The 22,873-nt window shown below is 57.1% G+C and overlaps 1 protein-coding gene across 3 annotated transcripts in view; it reads left to right on the top strand.

Moving 5' to 3' along the window:
* GRIP2 (glutamate receptor interacting protein 2) overlaps window positions 1-22,873 on the top strand; it is a gene marked incomplete at both ends in the record, with an annotated part of 122,880 nt that overhangs the window by 38,112 nt on the left and 61,895 nt on the right. The window contains one exon of one of the 3 annotated variants that reach the window (XM_082848051.1): window positions 1,650-1,704. The exons of 1 other annotated variant lie outside the window; for it this stretch is intronic. In XM_082848051.1, coding sequence (XP_082704177.1) covers window positions 1,650-1,704 — 55 coding nt within the window. Of the gene's footprint in view, window positions 1-1,649; window positions 1,705-17,674; window positions 17,715-22,873 lie in introns of those variants that run through there. One more of the 3 variants, XM_082848052.1, reaches the window with a different exon arrangement.

The raw sequence follows: 22,873 nt of genomic DNA, 5'->3' as shown, positions 1-22,873 counted from the left end.
CTGGGCTGCCCCCTAGTGGCCTCTGCCACCCTCGCCGTAAGGATGAAGGGACAGAATTCCCCACTGGAGTCAGTAGAAAGGACCCAGGAATGCTGGCCTCACTGAGTCGCCCCAGCAGGGCTTTCCCAAGCCCGACCTCTGCCAGCAAGAGTCTCCCGATGCATATGGCTGGAATCCACGCTGGGGAGGCCCTCTGAGCCTAGGGCCTGCTCTCTTTGTTAAAACAGGTTGATCTGCAAACTTCAGGGCGGCATTATGATGTGACAGAACCAAATGGAGACTCCTGGGTGGACTCAGAAGGACTGGGAGATCAGTGAGGAGGGAATCAGTGTCTCACTGTGTAATTCATTTCTAGTAACTGCTGGATCTGTTTACTTGAAATTGCCCTGCACTCCATCCATAGTGGGGAGCCTGCACCTTGGTGAACACGGGGCCAAGGCCTGGAGGTGGGATTATTGCAGAGTGACAGGGATTGGCAGGAAGTCTGCGTGCGGGAGAAACCTCCGACTTTCTGAATGGAGGCCCAGCTGCTGGTTCAAGCACGAACTCTGATTTGTGTGGTGCTGTGATTCCCGAGAGGGTATCTGGCCCTCCCCGTGAAGGTGTTCTGTGGCCTGATCCATTGTTGGGGCCTCAGTGGTTTGGAGAAAGGACGAGGAAGCATGAGCTGCCCTGGTGGGGAGGGACCAGAGCCTAGCATCCAGTCCACCTCTGCCACGCACCTGCTCCGTGACCCTGAGCCCCCTGCCGCTCCTGCGTGTCTCTGAGTGTAATGCTGCTTGTCCTGCTCACCTCAGGGGCTAGGCGGGGGGGTGGGGGGTGGGGGGGATCAGAAAGGAGGCTAGCTGTGTGTGAGACAGGAAGGGACGCCAGATACATTTATTGAGCACTTGCTGGAAGCCTGGAGCGCTCATAGGTATCCATCGACTCCACCCACCCGGCCACTTGGGTAGGGATTCTCTCATTATCCTGTTTTACAAACCGGGGTAAGTGTGGCAATTGGTGTTGAAGCGGGAGGGCCTCGGACTCAGCATTCTACACTGATGGCCCCTGAGATGCCTGTGCTGACCTCAGGGGACCCAGTCCTCGTCTGCAGTGGCTTCCAGGCTTGGAGGGGGTCAATCTCAACCTAGTATGAAAAGCATTACTGAGACCCAGCAGGCGAGGACTCCAGCAGGCAGGGATGTCTGAAGGCTGAGCAAGCCTCCTTGTGCAGAGAAATTCGAGGCGTCAAGCCGGAGAGGAGGAGCATTCCTGGGGGAGGGCCTGCAGTGCAAAGGCCTGGGGGCATCAAACAGCCCAGCCTAGGGAGGAGGGAGGGGGATTGGCAGATTTTTGGCAAAAGAAGGGGTGGGCGAGGCGAGCACTCTGGGAGGAAGAGGACCAGGTCGGGCGGTGGAGGCTTACCACCGGGTCTGGTACAGCCGGGAGCCGGGAACCGCACTCGCCAGGCCGGGGCTGTGGGGGAGGAAGGGCCCTACTGATGCCACCGCTGCTGGCTCCGGGGAGGATTATCTATTTTAGCAACTGGGGAGGGCGGAGCAGGGAGTGCCCAGCCTCTGCCAGTAGCGCAGGCAGCTCCGAGGAACGCGGCGCAGCACCGGGCGGCTCAGGCAGCCGGGCCCTGGGCCCCAAGGGCAGGCAGCGTGATGCTGGCTGTGTCGCTCAAGTGGCGGCTGGGCGTGGTGAGGCGGCGGCCCAAAGGTATGGGGCCCCGGGGACTGGGGCTGGACCCGGGTCTGGATGGAGGGCGGTGGCCGAGGGGCCTTGGGGAGTCCCGGCTTCCCCTCCCCGCCCTGTTACCCCTTGCTCCGCCTCGACCCTATCTGCCTGCGTGCCGCTGGGTTCTGGGTCTCTGTCCCTGACTCTGTGCGTGTGACTCCTTTCTCTGCCCTGGCCGTTTCCCCGTGTCTCCATCTCTTTGTCTGTCTGAGTCTCTCTAACTCCGTCTCTTCATCTTTCCCTCCACCTCTGTCTCTTTCTGTCTCTCTTTGTCTGGTTCCCTCTCTCCTCCCTCCACCTCTCTGCCTCTGAGCCGACCTCTCTGCTCCTTGTCTTCTCTCCTGCTCTGTCTTGCTCTTTTTGTCCCTGTCTCTGTCCTCTCCTGCTCTCTCTGTGACTGTCTCCCTTGCTCTCTACTTTTCTTTGCCACCGTCTCCTTCATCGCCCCCTCACATGGCATGTCCCTGGCGGCCTTTCCTTTTCTCCTGATTCAGGGCATGGGGCTGTCCGGGTGGAGCTAGTGTGTGTGTGTGTGTGTGTGTGTGTGTGTGTGTGTGTGTAGGGCGAGGTGGGGAGCTGGGGCAGGGGGCCGTGGGCAAATGCAGGACTTGGACCTGGGTGCCTGAGCCCCAGAAGGGGGCTCCTGAAGGAGGCGAGGCTGTGGTGGGAGTCGGGGGAGGGAGGAGTGTCTAGATCAGGGAGTCCAGGCCTCCAGGCCCTGTGACCCCAGGTCTCAGCTGTGGCCTCCCTGTGTTGCGGTCTCATCTACAGCATGGGGTGGCAGGAGGTGGTGGATTCGCAGCCTCTATACTTCAGGCCTCAGAACTAAGAATAATTGTACTGTTCATAAGAACAAGAGTAACTGACATTAATTCAGTGCTACTGTGTGCCAGGCATTCTGCTAACTCACTGATTCCTCACAACAGCCCTGCAAGGTTGGCCCTGTCCTTATCCTGAATGTACATGGAGGAAACTGAGGCACAGAGAGGTTAAGTAACTTGCCCATGGCCACACAGCTGACATCCAGGGGTTTTCTCAAGCCAATTCTTATAACTGCCATGAGCATTTTCTAGACACTGAGGGACCTACATGGGGGAAGGGCTGCTTCAGGAGCGGTCAAGAGGTAGCAGGGTCTGTGGGATGACAAAGGGCTCTAGACCCTGCACTGGCCACGGACAACTGGTGGTCTGACATCCCAGAGGTCCCTGGAAGCCCCTTCCCTGGGGACAGAGTAGCATTAAGAACAGTATTTCCCTTGGGGCTTCCCAGGGACCCCTGTGCTGGGACTGTCCCCAAGGGAGAATTCCCCTCCCCCATCAAGACTGTTATCCTCCTGTTCAGGTCCACAGCCCCAGAGAACCCAGTGGAATCCTCCCATGCTGGAGGGATAGACAGACACATGCAGGGATAGTCTGACCTGCTTCTGATTTGAGTGTTCCCCAGGATCTGGAGAACAGCCAACTACATGCCGTGAATCAGGTTCTGGGTCTTGGAGATTCAGGAAGTGCCTGTATTTTCCCCGACAGACCTGAATTCAAATCGTGCCCCTGGCTCTTTCTTCCTGTGTGGCTCACTCAGAACCTCAGTTTCCTCATTGGTAAAATGTACCCAAGACAAGCCACCCTCCCAAGATTGCAGTGACGGTTAGGAAAGATTGGGGGAGGCACTGGCACACGGTGGACTCCTGGTAATCTTGATTTTCATCTTCCCATCGGCAGCTGAGCTTCCTCTTCCCCCTCAACCCTCCGCCCCCACCCCACAAACACACGGACCCCAGGCTGCTTGTGTCTGGGACCAGCAAGCCTCTAACAGGAAAGAAACAAAGAAAGCAGAAGGGAGCACGGCCTGACTGTGAGGGCACACTGTGTGCTGGTGGCTGCCAGGTACCATGGCATCTCTTCACTCCTTTAGGGGGGCTCGAAGGGAAGCACAGGGACCTTGTTCGCCCGTATAGTGAGCCTGCACATCCATTTAAAATGGGATTTATCGGGACTTCCCTGCTGGTCCAGTGGTTAAGACTCTGTGCGTCCATTGCAGGGGGCACAGGTTCAGTTCCTGGTCGGGGAACTAAGATCCTGCATGCTGCACAGCGGCCAAAAGAATGAAAAAATAAATAAATAAAATGGGAATTCTCAGGGGAGAGGGATTCAAGAGGCTGGGGGAAGGGGAGGTGTTTCTTCTTCTTTGCCAAAGTATTTTTTTTAATGCGTGAGGACACATCTTCCCACTTCCGGCCCATATTTTTTAATAGACAAACCTTCCTGTTTTCCATCTTTTCTGGGTAAGACCCCCAAGTTCCTCACCCTGTGACTGCTTAAGTGGGGGGTCCCTGGGCCCCATAGCTATCTGCAACCTCTCCCGTGTCCCCCAGACTGGGATTTGAGGCTTTGCTTAAATTGAGGAGCAGTGCTTCCTGCCCGGGGCTGGAACTGGAGAAAGGGGTGCAGACCGGCTGGCCTGCCAATTTCTGCCACAGCCCAAGAAGCCGAGGGAGCCCCTGCTGTGTGCACACGGCAGTGGGAGCACTTCTACCGTGCTGGACACTCAGTGTCTACCCCTTGCCCACTTCAGTCCTGACAGTGGCCTTTTTTTCCACATCTGGACAGTAGGGAAGCAGAGGCTTGAGGAGGGGAGGGGCCTGCAGAGCTGGACCGACTCTAACACCCAAGTGCTGTACCCCTGAGCCAGGCTTGGGCCTCTGGAGGCATGAAATGGTTACATTCAATTCAAAGAGTGAGAGATTTAATTTGATGCGTGCTGATGTGCCAAGGCAGGATACACAGGTCCTGGAGCCAGTGGCCAAGTGTAAGCCCCAGCTGTGCCACCAGGGCAAGTGCCTTCACCTCTCTGGATCTCTGGTTTCCCATCTGTGAAATGGGATTAATACTGAGTGGCTGCGAGGACCACTGAGATGATACTTTCAAAGTGCTAGGTGTCAGAGCACCAGAAGGGGACCACCTGCAGTTCCTGACCCAAAGGGCTCAGACCCAGGGAGAAACGACTTGTAGATGATGTCAGGGCATCAGGGAGGTGGGCGGACAGAGTCCCATTGGCGCCTGGAGAAGGCAGCAATGATTTTGCTTGCAAGAGGTCAGGGGAAGCTCCCAGAGCAGGGTTTTTAAGGATGAGTAGGAGTTTTCCAGGCAGCTAAGGGAGGAAGAGAGCTTTTAGGCAAAGGGAACAGCTTGTACCAATGCCTGGAGATTTAAAAGATCTGCCTTAGAGAAGCGGTCAGCTGACTTTGGCCAGCATGAAGGGTTTGGCACAAAAGGGAACCAGGGCAGAGGAGGTGGGAGACTGTGGAGCTTGGACTTTGTCCTGGGGGCAGTGGGAGCCGTGGAAGGACTGTGAGCAGCAGGGAGTGGAGGACAGTTCTGAGTGTTAGAATGGGCTCTGGCTGCTGTGCTGACCACAGGCAGGGGTACGGGGAGAGACGGCTGGAGTCCAGGTGAGAGGTGAGGAGCTGGGGCTCAGTCGATGTTTGTTGAGGCAGGAGAATACCCTGTGCCATCCACTCATTTAAAGGATATCTACTGAGCACCTGTTACGTGTCAGGTACTGTTCTAGACCGTGAGGGTACAACAGGGAACAAGATGGACAAAAATCCCTGCCCTCATGGAGCTGACCTTCTAGGAGGAGTGACAGCCAAGGGACAAGACGAATAAGGGTACTATATTTCCCTTATTTGGTAGTGACACATGCTGTGAAGAAAGATGAGGCAGGGAGAGGGCATGGGGTGTGTGAGTAGTGGGGTACAGTTTCAAATGGGGTGTTGAGGGAAGGCCACACTGAGAAGGTGACATTAGTGCAAAGCCCTGACGGAGGTGGGAGAGGGAGGCAGGTGGCTATCCAGGGGAAGAATGCGGCTGGCAGAGGCTACAGCCAGTGCAAAGGCCCTGGGACGGTGGACGTGTTGGGTGTCCTCAGGCCGGCAAGGCTGGAGCAGGATGGGTGAGGGGCCTCTGGTCTGGCCCCTGTGCTTCTGGAGGCGCCACAGGCAGTCTAGGGATGACGAGATTTTTTTTTTCTTTTTTAATTAATTTATTTATTTTTGGCTGCGTTGTGTCCTCGTTGCTGCGCACGGGCTTTCTGTAGTTGCGGCGAGCGGGGGCTGCTCTTTGTTGCGGTGTGCGGGCTTCTCATTTTGGTGGCTTCTTTTGCTGTGGAGCACGGGCTCTAGGCGTGCAGGCTTCAGTAGTTGTGGCACATGGGCTCAGTAGTTGTGGTGCACGGGCTTAGTTGCTCCGCGGCATGTGAGATCTTCCCGGACCAGGGATCAAACCCGTGTCCCCTGCATTGGCAGATGGATTCTTAACCACTGCACCACCAGGGAAGCCCAGTGATGAGGTTATTCAGGATAGTAATCCCCCCGCCGGCTGAGTGCGGCCTCCTGCGCAGGCCCTCCCAAGCTTTCTCCTTCTGCCCCCACTCTGTGGCGCACCTCTGTGATGAATTATTCACTCCTTCCTTCCCCTCCATAATGAGACTCTCCTCTGTCTGCCTCTCTCCTCCACATCCGGCTCCCGGCATTTCTCACACTGCGGCAGCTGCGCTGGGGTCTCAGATCTGACTCTCGATGTGGAAACGAGCCTCCTCCCACCAGTGCCTAGACAGCAACCACTTCCCCGGCCTCTGCCCTCCTTGATGCTGGGAGCACCAGAATTTCAGATCACCTATGGTGTCTAGAGACCCCGGGGCTTCTCCCTTTATCAATTAGCCAAGGGTAAACTGTCATCCCTGGAATAATTCCTGGAATCCCAGCAGCCTGGAGTGAACCTCTGGACCTGTTCTTTGTTTCCCAAGCGTTTATTAAGCACTTTTGTTTGCCAGGTGCTGTGCTAAGTACTTCATGTGTACTTTCTCATCCTCACAACAGTCCTGTGAGCTATGAACTAAATCGCCCCATTTTACAGGTGAGGAAACTGAGGCTTAAAGAGGAAGTGACTTTCCAACTTTCCAAGGTCACACAGCCAGGAAGGAAATGGTGGAGTCTGTGCACTGGCCCCACCCCACCCACCCACCCACCCAGGCCGTCTGACTTCCAAGTCCAAACATCTCACTATGGGCATATTTCTCAGTGGTCAGTTATCTGGCCTCCCCACCAGGAGCAGGGGACCCCTCTGTTGCGTTCCCAGCGTGTAGCTACTGGTCTGTCTTCCCCAGGCTCCCCCAAGGTTATCCGCCCTCCCTCTGCTCCCCCCGCCCCAGGACAGCCCTGAAGAAACAGTGATGGGGTCCCCCAGGGTTCCCCCTCCAAGCTGAGCAGCCGTGTCATCCACCAGCACCAGTGCTGATCTTGTTAGCCAATGTCCCAGCATTGTGTCCGTTCGTTGGCTTGAATGTTCAGTCCAGCAGGACCATCTGCCTGTCTTAATTGCCCAGATAATTGTGAAGGCTGCTGGTCCTGTCTCCTCCCTGGGGAGATGGGCTGATGGAGCAGAAAGAACATCTGTCAGGCAGGGCTGGCTGGATAACCGCCCTCTCCGTGGTCCTGGAGTAGTTCCCTGTGCCTCCTGGGAATTGCCCCTCAGTTTCCCTTGTGTGCCCCCACCCTGCTGTCCCGTAGCTGGAACCCTGCTCACCCTCCCCGCCATCCGCCCATCGCTCTCCTTAGGCTGACCTTGTCTCTCCAGCCCCTGCATTTCGCCAACTTGGCCGAGGTGACGGCGACTCATAAGCAGATGTGTGGGCAGGTGAGCGGACAAGGGGAGCAGGCACCTACCCAGCAACCTCTTACAGCCACACAACTGGGGCAGCTGGGGTCCCTGCAGGTAACCTTAAGGACAGTCCCTGCCCCTCACTGAGTCTTGGTACCCCATTTGCAAAATAGTCTGTTGAGGAAAGTTTGTTTGACGTTTGGGTCGTTTGCAGCCCAAGCTGGGGACGGAGGTGAGGGTGTCCCAGGCTGGCAAGTTTGGAGCTGAAGCAGCCCCCAGAGACTACAGGTCCTGCTCCTGCCCCAGCCCACGCATGTACCCCCATTTTATACATGAGAAGGTTGAGGCCAGTTTTGTTCAAGGTCACCCAGCCGGTCAGGGGTGGAGACAGGACCTGAACCCAGGGTGCCCTCTCAGGCCCCCATGCTGCCACTGCTGGAGGGGGCAGTGCTGGCAACGTGGAATGTTCATCACCTCTTAGGAGTCAGGCTTATCCGGGGATGGAAGCGCAAGGCAGAGGGGGATGTCCGGGGAGTTGAAAGTGGGACTGAGGGATGCCCGAGGGCTTTGGAAACGCAGATGGGACACCAACCAGCTGGAGTATCCCCCAGAAGGTGACAGTGGGCAACCCTGGGGGACTTGCAGGATTTGGCCAGGCAGAGGAGAGATTAGGGCCAGCGCATTCTTGGGTTACTGAGAGTGTGAAGGCTTGGAAGTGGGAATGGGCTCAGGGTGCTGGGAATGGTGGGAGACGAGGCTGCACAGGAGGATGGCCAGTTTTGGACACCGGTTGGCGACCTCCCAAGGATTCCTCCTAAATGGTGCTGAGGGGGCCGTGGAATGTGGGGTACCTCAGGTAGCAGGCGCTGGCCCAGAAATCTCAGTGTCAAGCCTTGTCCTCAAATAAGTGGCCTCTGCCAGGGCCCACCCCAGCCCTGCAGCCCCTGCCCCCCACCTCCCCCAGTGGGGTCCTTCTGCCTGGATCTCATTGGTATAGTCTCAGCTGGGCTGTACGGGCTCCTTGGATGGGCCTTCGCAAATTCTCTCCCTGCTTGAGCTTCTACCACTGATGAGTCCACAACTGCAGGGTTCTCTTTCAAGTAGTCCACCAGGAGGACAAAAAGTAAGACTATCACACAAAGCCCTTTTGAGAATGTGTGTCTGTTGGGCTGGGATTAAGGCTTTGGAGCCAGACACCCGGGTTCTTGTCTCCTGCCCCTCTGGACTCCAGTTTCCTCGTCTGTAAAAAGAGGTGATTGTGCCAACCTCATGGGCCTGAAGCAAATGCCACTGGAAGTTAAAAACACACTGATGTCCAGTGTGGATTAAAGAGCCTGGCCCCAGACTTGGGGCGGGGGACGGTTTGGATGGCCACCTGCTCTTTCCAGCCACACACCCAGGAGAGGGCCTCAAGGTAGGAAGGGAGCTGATGGGACCCCACTGGAGCCACATCCAGACTCTGAACTGTGGCCTCTCCCTACAGGGCTCAGATGCCATGACCTGGGTCCAGGCACGGCCGCTGGGTCTCTGCAGGCTGGTCCTGGGGCAGGGGCCTGGAGGAGCCACAGGGAGACAGGCTCTAGCTTAGGATAATGGAGTGACTCCCATCCTCATGACTGTTCAGGAATAGGGTGGGCTGCTCAGGAGGTAGTGAGCTCCCTGTTTGTGGAGGTATGCAAGCTCTACCAGACAGCAGAAAGGATTCCTGCATCAGATTGTAGAGGGATGAATTATTGGTTTCTTTCCAGTATAGCAATCCAGAGGTGATGTATAGTCATCATTTATTTCTCATTCATTCATTTGGCAAACACTTATTTAGCGCTTACTGTGTGTGAGGCTCAGCCGTGGGCATAGGGTCAAAATCAATGAGCAAGACAGTTGAGGGTCCCCTCTTTGGTGGAAAACAACAGGTGAGCAAATGCATTGGAGGAAAGGCTGGGAGAGGGTAAAGGGGACCCACCTGGTGTGGTCAGGGCAGGCTTCTTGGTGGAGGTGGTATTTCGGTCAGGCTCTAAGGATGGAGGGGGAACGGGGTTCCAGGAAGAAGGAGGAGCCCATGTAAAGGACCCAAGGAGGGAGCATCTGAGTCTGACGATCTGACCCTCAGCCCATCTTAGCTGGGGGCCTTGGCCAAGTCCCTTCCCCTCTCTGGGCCTCAGTTTTCCCTCTGTAAGACAGGAGCAGCAATGCCTACCTCAAAGGGCTCTTGAAAGATTCCATGAGACACTGTACTCAATAAAGTGGTAAAACCTTGTGTAAATACCCTTTTTCTATGGCATTTACACATAGAGGGTAATGCTTTTTTTAAAAAATTTATTTATTGGGCTTCCCTGGTGGCGCAGTGGTTGAGAGTCCGCCTGCCGATGCAGGGGTCACGGGTTCGTGCCCTGGTCCGGGAAGATCCCAGATCCCACGTGCCATGGAGCGGTTGGGCCCGTGAGCCATGGCCGCTGAGCCTGCGCTCTGCAACGGGAGAGGCCACAACAGTGAGAGGCCCGCGTACCGCAAAAAAAAAAAAAAATATATATATATATTTATTTATTATTATTATTGTTTTGGCTGCATTGGGTCTTCGTTGCTGTGTGCGGGCTTCTCATTGTGGTGGCTTCTCTCGTTGCGGAGCACGGGCTCTAGGCGTGTGGGCTCATTGGTTGTGGCCTGCAGGCTCCAGGCTCAGTAGCTGTGGAGCATGGGCTTATTTGCTGCGCAGCATGTGGGATCTTCCCAGATCAAGGATAGAACCCTTTTCCCCTGCATCGGCAGGTGGATTCTTAACCACTGCGCCACCAGGGAAGCCCCAAAGGGTAATGCTTGATCAAGAGGGTGGGTGGTGGAGTCCAGGGACAGTATTGGCCACAGGCTGAACCTGAGTCCAACCTCCTGCACCACTTGGATGCCGAGGGCACAGGATGAGGGGCTGCGCGCCTGCTGCTCCCAAAGCCTCATCGATCACCAGCCGCGAGGGGGCGTTGCTGTCCTCAGGCTCCTGTGTGCTCCACTCCTGCCCCGTTCCCGACAGCTCAGTCGTGTGGCTGCCCAGGCCCTCCATGTGTCACCCTGCCAGCATCTTATCGAGGGGGCTCAGGAGAGCCCGCCCCTCCTTAAATGTTATCCATGAGGCGGCCACAGTGCCGGGACGCCCCATTCAGTGCATTCTCTCCCCCGAAGCAGGTCTCCATCTGTCAGGACCCACCCCCTTGCCTGCCCAGCCCACCTGCTCCTGCGGGACCTCCGACCCCAGCCATGCGGGCTGGTGCCTCTCCCTACTATACTTCGCACCTTCCCCCTCTCACCCTTTGTCCAGGCTGCCCCTCTGCCTGGAATTCCCTCCCTGCATCATCTTGGAGGGTTTGGTTCCTATGTCCATCAAGACTTAGCTTAGATACCGCCTCCTCCGGGCAGCTTTCCCTGATGCCCCTGAGTGGCCTGACTGTTTGGCCCCCTTTGTTTTGTTTGGGTTCGTAGTGAATCCTTGTTGAGTGTAGTCCTTTCCACAAGAGACACTGATGTTCTGCATCATGTGTAATGTTCTTGGCACAGAGTTGGTCCTGTGTGGGCAGTAGCTGGGCCTTGAACCTGGGTCTCTTGACCCCCAGCCCAGGGTTCTCTCTAGGGCTGGACGTGTGGGGGGGTTGGGGAGGGCACTGCCATGGTGTCCTTGGCACCCTGAGATGAGGACGCGTGACGGGGCTGAGCCCTGACAGCCTGCCCACTTATTTTCCCGTTTTGCTCAGGCAACAAGAGGGCAGGTGGGCAGAGTCTGAGTGGTCCCCGTGGGGAGGAGGGTCAGCCAAGGCCCCCACCCCCACCCAGGGGCTCTCTCAGCACCCAGTTCAGTTATTTTTCTAAGGAACGTAGCTTGTCCTCATTCCTCCCTCCCTCTAAACCCTTCCATGGCTCTCCAGTGTCCTCAGGAGAGAGCTTCGACTTCTTAACATGCCATTCAAGGCAATTATTTATTTTTTATTTTGAATCCCAGGCTCTGGGGGGTGAGCTGAATTCCTCAGTGTGTGGCACACCTGGTCCTGAGCCAGCTGGCACCTGCTCTGGCTGTTTTATCTTACTTTGTCTCCTTCATGCCCTACCCCCACTCCCAGTTACCTCTCTCGAAACCTTCACTCTGTGAAACAGATCTTTACACATGTATGTGCCCTTATAGCACATGTAGTGCTTTATGTATGTTTTTAGTTTACATAAGTGATAATACAGGGAAATATCATTCTCTTTCCTGCCCTCTCCCTGCCTCCTCTCTTCCCTGCTCTGTCCTCCCTCCCTTCTCCCCACCCCTTCACCTTCCTCCTCCCCCCTTCCTTTCTCCCTTTAACTCACACTGTGTCTCTAAACGTATTCACAGGGCTGTGCTTCTCAGCCGGGTTGTCCTCCATGGGGTGTGGCCATCGCATTACCTGTCCCCTCCCCCAGGATGGAGATGCAGGTCATCTTCACCAATGACATTCCTATTCCCGCTTAGGGATCCGTCGGGGGCGGGGGGTCACCCAAGGATAACTACCAGGAGGGAGGGCGCTGGCTCTCTCATGCCTGCCTCAGTTTTCTGCCCCCCAGCAGTGCCTCTGCCTCTCCATCTCCGCGATGCTCACCAGCACCTGGTCTTGCCTGCATTTCTCATGTTTGCCACCCTGAAGAGTCAAGTGGGAGAAGCATCATTTCCCCTTCACTTCTCTGCTTACCAGTGAGTGGAGCGGCTCTGCCTGAATTTGGGGCCGTTTCCTTCACGCCTGGTGCCCTGCCTGTTCATCATCATCCCCGTTTTCCTTTTTCTTCTTGTTTTGCATCGCGATGCATCCTGACTCCATGCTTTTGACCTCTAACCCTGGCAGGTCCCCAGACTCGCACTGCTGGCCCTCGTCATCAGAAGGGAAACAGGCTCAGAGCAGGAAGGGACAGGCCTGAGGAACAGAGAAAATTGGCTTCCAGGTCTCCTGCCCCTGAAGTGCCTTGTGCTCCCCCCTGCCCCTGGTCCCCCCCATGCCGTCTGGACCCTTGCAGCCCATCCCCTTCTGCTGCCATTTGGAAACAAGTCAGATCACACAGGACCCAGTTTAAAACCCTGCAGTGTCTCCCCTGGTGCTGCATCTGGAGCAGAATCCCGACTTCTCTCCTCCTCCTGCCTGCTCCCCAGACAGCCCACGCTCGCCTGGAGACTTCTCCCTGCAGCCGCCCTAGGCTCCTTCCCATCCTGTCTCAGCCTAGAGGCACCTCCTCTGAGAGGCTCCCCGACCCCCCACCTCGTGTTGTCCTGGCCCCCCTCGCCCTCCTCACCGTCTCGATGACTTACCTGTATTTGCAGGGTTTTCTCCTTTGATCTCTGTCCCTCTGCTAGACCAGCAGCCTGAGAGGCAGGCTCTACATCTGCTTTGCCCACTTGGAAACCTCACGCCCAGCTGAGTTTCTGGCAGGTAGTGGGTGCTTTTGTGTGACTGAGTGACCAGAGAGGTAGGGCCAGGCCGTGTTCACACTGACCACCTCCACGGGCCCTCACTCTACAGTTTTTCAGGCGTTTTGTTTATTCACAGAGTTTCTCAACAAAACCCTGTGAACACAGACATCTTCATCATTAAGAGGAGGGAGCTGAGGCTCAGAGAGGCCCCCTGCACGGTTATGGCCCCATGTTTCTCCTCCAGGAGGGAAGCCATTGCAAGTGTCAAGCGTGGAGGCCAAGAGGGAGCCCCAAGGAGCTGCCCTATCTGTGGCCAGGCCTGGGCCTGTGGCCCCTTGGCCGTCCCCAGTCAGAGGATTTAGAGAGACTCCCCAGGAGCAGCAGCTTGGGGACCCCGCCGCCCAACAGTCCCTCTCTTTCTTCCTGTATCCGTGAGTGTGCATTTCTCAGGGGGCTGTGGATGGGGTGCTTGTGTAGATGGCGTCAGCAGGGCCTGGGCTTAAATCCCTGCTCATGCCTCACACTCTGTGTGACTAAGAGCAAGTGGCTTCACCTCTCTGGGCCCCTGTTTCCTCGTCTCTGAGGTGGGGATGCAATGAGAAGATACGTGTAAAATGCTGAGAACACGGCCTGGTACAGAGGTTCTGTGCAAAGAACCAGCTGTGGGTCCTCTCACCTCCTCCCCCAAGCCTTGCCCTTCCCTGGTCTCTGCACGCAGCCTGTTGTTCTTTGCTCTTGCAACCCCCTGCTACCCCGTGGCCCTGCCTGCCCCTGTGCCCTCCAGGGCCAGAGGAAAGCCGCGGTGAAGGGCGCTGGGAACTGGCAGGTGTGGGCCTGGGGGCCTCGCCTGGGTGCAGCCCACTGGTGTGGCATTACCCCTGAAGTCAGGTGACGGGCCATGGGGCTGGGGCTATGGGGCAGCTTGGCGGAGTGGGGCGCCACAGCCAGACAGCACCCCCTAAGGCGGGGTCACCTCGTGGCCCTCACCTGGGGCTGGTGGCATCACAGACTGGGTTTCAGTGTCCCCGTCTGTAAAATGGGGGCAACAGTGCCCACCTTATGGGAATGTCTTACAACCAGGAGAGGGGAGGGATTGTCCTGGCCTGGCCCTCGGGGTGGTGTGAGGCGGGAGGGAGGGAGAAAGGGACAAAGGGAGAAGCAGCAGAACAACAACAAAGGGTTTATATCTTGTTATCGAATCGCCATCTCTGCGTCCTTCCCACCCAGACTTCATTTCCGGCTGTCACTCAGGGTCCCTGGCAGTCTGCTGTGCTTATGACTAACCAGCCCTGGGGCCTGAGAGGAAGGAAAGAGGCCAGGGTCCAGGCCCCTCTCTGCTCTGGGGGGCCTCAGACACTGTCCTCTCTGAGTCTCGGTTTTCCCATCTGTGCAGCATGGGGGTGGTTCCCACTTGTGGGGGTCACTACCCCTGGGTGGGCGGGGGCCAGGGATGCCGGTGTCCTGCAGTGTGAGGACAGCCCGCTCAGCAGTGGTGCCAGTGGCTCCCCATTAGGAGACTCTGAGAAAGCCCTGCAGGCCTGGCCACACGTGGGGAAGAGGGCAAGCGTGTGTGCTGGGCAGACCTTCCGAGGTCTGTTCGCCCTCACTCCTCATGGGTTGGGAAGCAGAGGCTCAGGCAGAAAGAACTGAGTTGCCCGGAATGACAAGGTTCTTGGGTGGCAGGGCTGGGGTTTGAACCTGGGTGCATCTGGCCAGTGCGCTCATCTACCTTGAAATTCTGCCTTTCTGGCCTGGATCCATGCAAGGCATTGGTGTGAGACTCTTGGCAGGAAAGTGGATGGATAAATGCTTCCTGACCCAATATGTGGACTCCCTAACCCTAGAAGGTGGTGCTTTTGTTTTTCCCATTGTGCAGCTAAGGAAGCTGAGGCCCAGAGAGGTTTGGACACATGCCCCAGGTCATACAGCAATCCATCTTTCAGTTGTCTCATAAAACCTGAGGACGTGGAGGTGTCAGGGCCTCTCCTGACCGTGGAGGGGCTGCCTATCAGCTCAGTGGCCCTGCCACCTTACCCAGGCGGCCCAGCCCCCGTCACTGTCATCCACAGTGTTGGAAATGTAGAACACTCACACTCTGTGACCAGGAGCTGCTGGTAGGCCGGGCCCCTAGCAAACCTGGCTTCTAGCCACAGTGCAGGCCCAGCAACCTGTCCCCCTTTCCCTCTGCTTCCCCAGGGTTTGGCCGCATTGGGAGAGAGGGGTCGTGTTTGGAGCAGGGCCCAGCAGCAGCTTCACCCACTCTCGGCTCCCAGAAGGGGCTCTTGCTACTCATCCCAGGCTCTCCTCCCTTCGCTCTCAGAGACGCTCTGTGTCTGAGGTCCTTGCAGAGCCTCTCACACCCTTGCTCTGCAACCATCTGTGGTTCCCGTTGCCTGCAGGATAGAAGCCAAACCCATAACACAGCATTTCTTAAACTTCGTATGCATCCTCTGGGGAGCTGGTGAAAATGCAGCTTCTGGTTCAGCAGGTCCGGGTGGGGCCTGCGAGCCGGAATTGCTGAGGAGCCCCCGGCAGTGCCGGTGATGCTGCTGCTGCTGCTGGTTGTCAGACCACACCTGGAGGAGCGAGTGTGGCCAGGCCGCCTGTGGCCTGGCTCCAGCTGCACCTCCTGCCTGGTCTCTTCCTCACTTGTCACTTGGGACTGTGTTCACGGCACCTTCCTTCCCATCTTTCAAAGTCAGGCTCAAAAACACCTCCTCGGTGGACCCCCAACAGAGCTGATTGCCCCTCATCTGCACTCCCGACCCCTTTATCTTGAGAGGCATATAGCAGCGCCTTTAAGAACAGACCTCTTAGGTGTGAACGTGGCTCCACACTTACAGCTGGGTGACCTTGGGCAAGTCAGTTAACCTTTCTGTGCCAAGTATTTATTTAAACCCTACCTTGTTCCAGAATGGAGCAACAGTTGCTTCCAAACCCACCTTTGGATAAAATGAATGAAATGAAAATGTGCTTGGCGGGCTGACAGGAACAGAGGACAGAGGGAAGATGCTGATCCTGGCCTGTCTCCTGGTGTCTGAGTCCCCACTGCCTGGCACAGCAGGTGCTCAGAGAAATGCTGCGTGGAAGCTCTCCCATAATCCATGGCATGACCTTTCCAGGAGCTTCTCGTCCACAAAAGTAAATTCCAAAGGCGCAGCGAGAGAGACAGAACCACGGCAAGGTTTTGGATCCTCCGTCTTAATTGCTCATTTAAATGCGTCCGTACAGAGAGCAAATATTTTCTGTGAGAGGGGGTGGACGGAACTCCAAAGGTCTGTGCACCACACAGCCCTCCTCCCTGAAGGGGCTGTAAATGGGGGGAAAGAGGGCGCGGGTCTATTAAGAGCCGTGTCCCTTTCTGCCTGGTGTGGAGCTGGGACTGCTCCAGGGTGGCTCTCAGGGTCTTCATCAACAGCCTTGTTGTGACCGTTGCAGGGCACCGTGGACCACACTGAGAGTCTACATTCCCTTCCTGCCTGGCCCGATTCTCCCAGCAAACGCCTCCCACTTCAGGTCCCCCCAGGCTGACCCAGTGCTCACCATCCCTCCCATGGCTGGGACCTTTGCATCTCTCTTTGACCTTTGGCCTCACTACTGGCCCAAGGGTCCCTGCCCCTGAGACATACCTAAAGTCATCCAAAGAGGACGGCACCCTTGGGAGGGGGGCAAGGAATATGACCTGTGGATACAGGCATACAAGTGACCCCACCCCATACTCAGAGCCGGGATTGTTCTGAATGTGCCGTTAGTGGGGCTGGCAGGAGCCAGCATGGGCAGCCCAGGAACTGTGGGCTGGACTCTGCGGTGGGCATCCCCGCTGAGGAAGAAACTCAGATGGCAGTCCCTGGTCCTTAACCACGGGGCTGCACCCTCCCATTTGCTGCAGGACAGAGGTGATTTTGAGCCCCCGTGTTCCCATGCATCTGAGAGCTTCCATGGGAGCCGGGACCTTATCTGTCTCGTTCTCTGCTGCGTTCAGCTGGATGCAATAAGTCGTTAGTTGTACAGGCTCTTGACACCCCGAGTCACTATCGCCCATCCTTCTCCCCAGCACCTCTGCGGTGTCTGGCTCTCAGGTGGTAGCAACACGCACTGGTGGGTGGAGAGCAGGAGCAGCTAGAGAGCTGGAGGAGGGGCCCTGGGTGTCCGTCAGGGTCATCCTGAGCTGGTGCGGAGGAAGCTAGGAGTGTGCCGGGCTGAGGCCCAGCCGGGGCTGGAGTTGTGACCAGCTGCCCCTGCCCATCAACCCGGGACGCACAGCTCGCTCTGTCTTCCCACAGAGCTGGGGGATGCTCTGGATAACAGGCTGCTGGGCTGATCTTCCCCAAGTCCCACCTTACAGGAAAGGAAACCGAGGCCTGGGAGAGGTAGCTGGAACTTAAGTGGAAGGGCCCAAGGGACTGCGAGTGCAAGGATTTCTAAACTGAGACACACCCTGGCGTCGTTCCACGGCTGCGTTTTATCCGGCTTATGTCCTGGGAATTCTGTGCAAGACTCTGTTGGAATCTGCTACTTAAAAAAAGAAAAAAAAAAAGTTTGGAAGGCCCTGTTCCTCTTTTCCAGGTAGAAGAACTGAGTCTGGGCTGGGAGGCAATCGTTTACCAAAGACCCAGGGCGAGTTAGGGGCAGAGCTGGCCTCAGGGGTCTGTCTGCCTGGGGACCCTGGGGGAGGCCTGCCATCTTCAAAGACCCCTGCCCAGACTCAGGCTGGAGGGGGGGGTGTTGAACCCCATCCAAGGATCAGCCGTGACAAGGGCCGTGTCCCCTTTAAGCAGAGAGCCGCCCGCTGCAGTGGGTGGACTCTTGCCCAGCCAGTGGGAGCTCTGAGCTCCCCTCCCATAGCCCCTCCCTGGCTCCCAAGGGAGTCAGTGGCACCGGGGAGACAAGAGCAGACATGCTGTGTGGGCTCAGCCGGGAGACCCCTGGAGAGGCGGGTGAGTAACGGGGACCAGTAGGCAGAGTGGGGGGGCCGAACCCTCTGATCCCTCTGGAACTGCCACCCAGAGAGGGGCCTGGGATGGCGAAGCCTGGGACAGCCACTCCCAGACCCAGAGCTTGGAGGGAGGGCAGGCATGGGACACCTGGCCGGTGGGCAGGGGAAAGGGCTGTCTGTCTGACCGTGGCTGCGGGACTGAGTCCGCTGGGCTGTCCTGCATGGCACGGCCAGAGGGCAGCGCTCCTGCCTCAGGCGTGCCCCAGGGAGACGCATCCTGCCCCTGCGTGAGCTGTGGGCGCCGGCTCCCTGGTCAGGGTGCTTTGGGGGGAGCTTCTACATGGGCTCATGGCAAGAGGCAGAGGCCCCGGCGTGGTGCTGTCTGGTCGGTGAGCCTCAGGCTCTGGGAATGCAGAGGGGACAGGTGTTGCTCAGCTGCCACATTCCTGGGTGGACCCGGGGCTGGGACCCTGGGAGGGGCTCTGGGGCTGGCTAGGTCACCCTTCACTCCGTGTCCTGGGCTGTCCTGTCAATGCCTTCCCATAGTCGATGTACTCCTGGTGTTACGTCCTTGCAGCAGCTCCAAGGGTAGGGACTGTGGTCCCAGTGGACAGACAGATGGGGAAGCTGAGGCTCGGAGGGGCCAGTGGCTAACCAAGGCCCATAGTGGCTGAGCCGGGATTGGCCCCCTGATGACTTTCATAGCAGAGCTCCCCCAACCATGCTTCCGAGGGCCCGTGAACTTAGGCTCCCACCTCCCCGCCTGTCGCAGAGGGCAGAGACAGGGTTACCCCTAGGTCCCCAGATCATAATAATGTGGTTAATAATAGTAGCTTACAGCTGTGGAGACCTTACTCCGTGCCAGGCTCTGTTCGGAGCTCTCTCTGTGCATTTTCTCATTTAATCCTCACACCACTGTGTATTCAGCACTGTTATTCTCCCCATTTTGCAGTTGGGGAAACTGAGGCACAGAGGTGTTAAGTGACTTGTCCAAGGCTAAAGCTAGAAGTAGCACAGCTGGGATTCGACCCCATGCGGTCTGCCCCTGCCCCCTCCTGGCGACTCCACTGCCCTCCTGGCTTGGGCACATCTGTCCTCTCAACATCAGGCCCAGGAAGTGGGGTCACCTCATCCTGCAGTGGTCAGAGCCACAAGGGCAGCAGTGCCCTGGAGACCTCATCTGGGGCACCGCCAAGGAGGTGTCTTCCTCTTCCTCATGGAGCTGCCCCCTCTAACCCAGGCTCAGGCCTCAGCATCGCCTGCCTAGACCTTAGCCCCAGTCTCCTCCCTGGCTTCCTGGCCCTCATCCCCCACCGCACCCCACCCCCTCCATGCTGCTGTAGGAGGGAGTTTGCTAAAACTCAGGTTTGATCGCAGCTTCTTATCCTGGCATTCAAGGCCCTTCATGATCTCCCTGGCTTTTTCTCTCTCTGATGACTTCCTTGACCCCCACCCTCACCCCTGCAGCCCCCACCCTAGTCTCCTCCCCAGGTCACAGAGCTTCATGATCACACGTGTCTCACTTGGTGTCAACACTGAGGCTTTTTTAAAGAAAAGTCTAAAGAGGGAGCTTCAGGCACAGTGGGATCCAGGTGCTCAGTTAACATGATTAGGACTCCAGGTCTCTGCTTCTTTTTAGGTGAGCTTTATTTCCACGCAGACTCCTCTCCTTGAGGCTCCCAGAGGGCCCCTAGTACCTTAGAGCTTATGGTCAGACAGCTTGATCCTCCTCAAGGAAAGAGAACCTGTTTCCAATAGTTTCAGCAAACGTCCCCAACAGGTGGCCACTCCCTGCACCCTCCACATTTCACAGAGCAGGCTGAGACCCTGAGCAGTTAGGCCACATGCAGTGCTCCTCAGGGAGAGCCAGGCTGGGGTTTGGGGCCAGTGGGACACAGTGCCCAGGGCCCTTTCTCCTCCCCGATGGACTCTGCCAGCATGAGTCCTTTCTCAGGCCCATGCCCTGGCCATGCTGTCTTGGTCCTGGGAGGCTTGTTCACCCCACTAACCCTGAGCCCCTGCAGGAAGGGATGTGACTGGGCCTGGGGCACACAGTAGGCTTGAAAGCAGATTCGGGCAGGAAACTCCCATGCCCCACAGTGTCCACCCTCCTCTGACTCCTGGCCACCAAGTGGTCTTTGTTCCCAGCTCCTGGGAAGGCTCAGACAGGGTGTGTGTGTGTCGGGGTGGGTGGGAGGGTACTTCTGCCATGGCCTGAGCTGCCCACTCCTCTGGGGAGCCCTCACCAGAACCACCTGGATCTTCTGGCAGGCCTGACCTCCTCAGGCCCATGGCTGTGGGAGAAACCCCAGTTCCCAGACCACGGAGGCCAAGGCCTCCAGACCCAGGGAGGCCTGGGTTTGCATCCTATCTCTGCCTCTTCCTGATTCTACGACCTTAACTCATTCCACCTCTTTGATCCCCATTCTCCTAATCTGTAAGTGGGAATTGAATTTCACATGATTTACTGAGAATCTACTGTGTGCCAGACTCTCTAAGCCAAAAACAGCAGTGAACAGACAGGCAAAAAACCAGCCCCCCAGGGCTGACATCATAGTGGGAAGGGGCAGATAGGAAATAAGATCACTAAGTTAAAAGAAAAACAAAGTGAGGTCTGCTAGGTAAGGAAGGCGATGGGAAGTGCTGGAGGTGTTGGGAGTGTAGGCGTAAGTTCAAACAGGCCGCTTGGGAAAGATGAGAAGGTGAAGATTCCACAGGTTCCTGAAGGAGGTGAGGAAGGGGGTTTTGTGGGTGTCTGGAAAGGAGCATTCTTGGCAGAGGGAACAGCCAGTTCAAAGGCCCTGAGGTGAGCCTGAGTCTGGTGTGTGGAATGGCGAGGAGACCAGCGCACCGGAGTGGAGGCAGCCCAGGAGAGAGCATTAGGAGGTGAGGTCAGGGAGGCCCGGGGACTGTCAGTTGTGGGGAGAACATTTGCTGTTATTCTCCGCCGGGTGGACTGAGTCCTCACTGCTCCGCTGGTGACCCAGTTTTGTGGGTTTGAGAGGGACGCGGGAGAGCACAGACCCAGAAGGCCACGGCCCCTCTGGAGACTGCATCCCTGACCCACATGACGTTGGGGCCATCGTGGTCCCATGGAGGGGGGTGTCAGCCCAAGCGTGGGCTCAGGGCCCAGTGCCAGGGGCCCCGCACACCTTGTGGAAGAGGGATTGCAGGGCTGGCAACCTCTCTGGTCGTGTCCAGCCTGTGGGTGCCCGAGCGCTAACGTTGGCCTCCTGGGCACCGGTGCTGCCTCACTGGGCGCCCCTCTTTTGGGGTCTTTTGCCCTTGTGTTTGGAGGGAGAGAGCAGAGCTGAGGATTAAGGATGTGGTCTGCTGGGGGCCAGACAGACCAATTCCAGTCTGTCTTCTGCAGCTCCCCAGCTGAGTGGCCTGTCTGGGCTTCAGTCTCCTTGTCTGTAAAATGGGATTGTTAGTGAGCTCGCAGAAGAGTTAAACATGTCAGTGCCGGTCAAGTGCTTGGAGTGGGCCTGGCACTGGGCGGGCCAAGCCCCGGGCTCCTTTGTCAGTCGTTTTTTTTTTTTTTTTCAGTCCTTGGCACCAAGTGAAGCAGGCGTCTGCTTTTTAAATCTATTGATGTATTTCTTTTTGTTTCCCTTAAAAATATGCATTGAACAGAGCAAGGGTCACCCTGTGGCCGAGCCGATCTCTTCACAGCTTCTGGGGAGGCCTGTCAGCTACGGAAATCGGGGCTGTCACTCTGAGGTCAGCCTGCCACCGGCTTTGATGCTTCTCCATCCAGCTGTCTGACCTGGTCCAGCCTGCCATGGCCAGAGGGCGATCATTCAGTGGGTCAGGAGTGCCCAAAGGAGCCGGGGCTGCTGCCAGGAGGGCCACAGGCATTACCCCTGAGTCCCCCCAGGACTGTCATGGGGTGAGGGGAGAAGGCAGGAGGGGCCCCATGGCTCTGCCGCTTAGGAGCTGTGTGACCCTAGGCAGTTCCCTTAACCACCTCTCTGTGCCTCAGTTTCCTCATCTATAATGTGGGGATGATCGTGACACCCACCACATAAGATTATCATGAGGATAAAGTGGTAATAATTTAAAATTTCTTAGAATATGGCCTGGGTTCAAATCCTGCCCCTGCCCCTTACAATGGGAAGTCGCCTAACCTGCCCGTGCCTCAGCTCCACCATCTGTGAAATGGAAATAACGATCATCCCACCTCAGAAGGTGATGGGGATACGTGAGACAAAACTTGTGAAGCACCTAGCACAGCACCTGGCACTTAATCAGGAGGAGTTGTTACCACTACTAATGGGAAAATCTTTCTAACGAAGTGAGTAAAAGGGCCAGGGAGAGAACTTCCATGTGTCCTGGCTCTGTGTACCACATAACCTCGCTGATGCCTCCCACCAACCCACGAGGTGGGCACTGGCTCCTCCACTGTGCCGAGACTCAGAGAGGAGAAGCGACTTGTCCCAGATCCCTTAGCCGGTCGGCAGCAGATTTAGGATCCAAAGCCCATCCTACCCTTTCCATCGAGCCAGCGATGCCTTCGGAGGTTGGGCCGACCCATCCAGGATTGGCCGATCACTTGTCGGAGTGCAATCAGCAGTGGGCCGCTGTGTGCAGTTGTGGTTGGACCCAGGGGCGACTGGGGGCCCCCTTCTCCTCAGCGGCACTCGGGCCGGCTGGCCCTGCTGCTGGCTTTCTGTCAAGTGGTTATTTTCTCTTCAGCCCAAGTTGAGCCTCCGGGCATTGGTTTTCCCAGTGGCCCCTCTCTGATGGTGAACGCTCCCTCCTGGAGGCCTGCAGAGCCAGGCATCAGTCACGCCCCCATCGACAGCCCTCCCCAGCCCCCGCTTCCCAAGGCCCCGTCCTGCTTAGGCGGGACCCTGACAAAGGCAGCCTGGCCAAGGGCTGACTTCCTTGTTCCCTTTCTCAAAGCTCAGTGGCTCCCTGGGGCTCCAGAGAAACAGAGATAATGAAGGCAAATTAGCAATGCTTTCAGGAGAAATAAAATAAAAAAGAAACCCATCCACCCGGCTGCAGCTTGGGGGCCGGGGACCAGGTGTGCGGTCTGTGCTCAGCACGGTGTCTCTCCCTCCTGCTCCCCCGACTTGCCCAGCCTGAGTCGGCCGGATGGTCTGGCATTGCTGCGAAATGAATTTCCCTCTGAAGCGAGTTCTGTAGGACAGA

Source organism: Leucopleurus acutus (genome assembly GCF_964270905.1).
Source record: "Leucopleurus acutus genome assembly, chromosome: 10".
In the NCBI taxonomy this organism is placed as follows: Eukaryota; Metazoa; Chordata; class Mammalia; order Artiodactyla; family Delphinidae; genus Leucopleurus; species Leucopleurus acutus.
The sequence above is the reverse complement of the archived record's forward strand: the minus strand, read 5'-3'. Positions and strand labels throughout refer to the sequence as shown.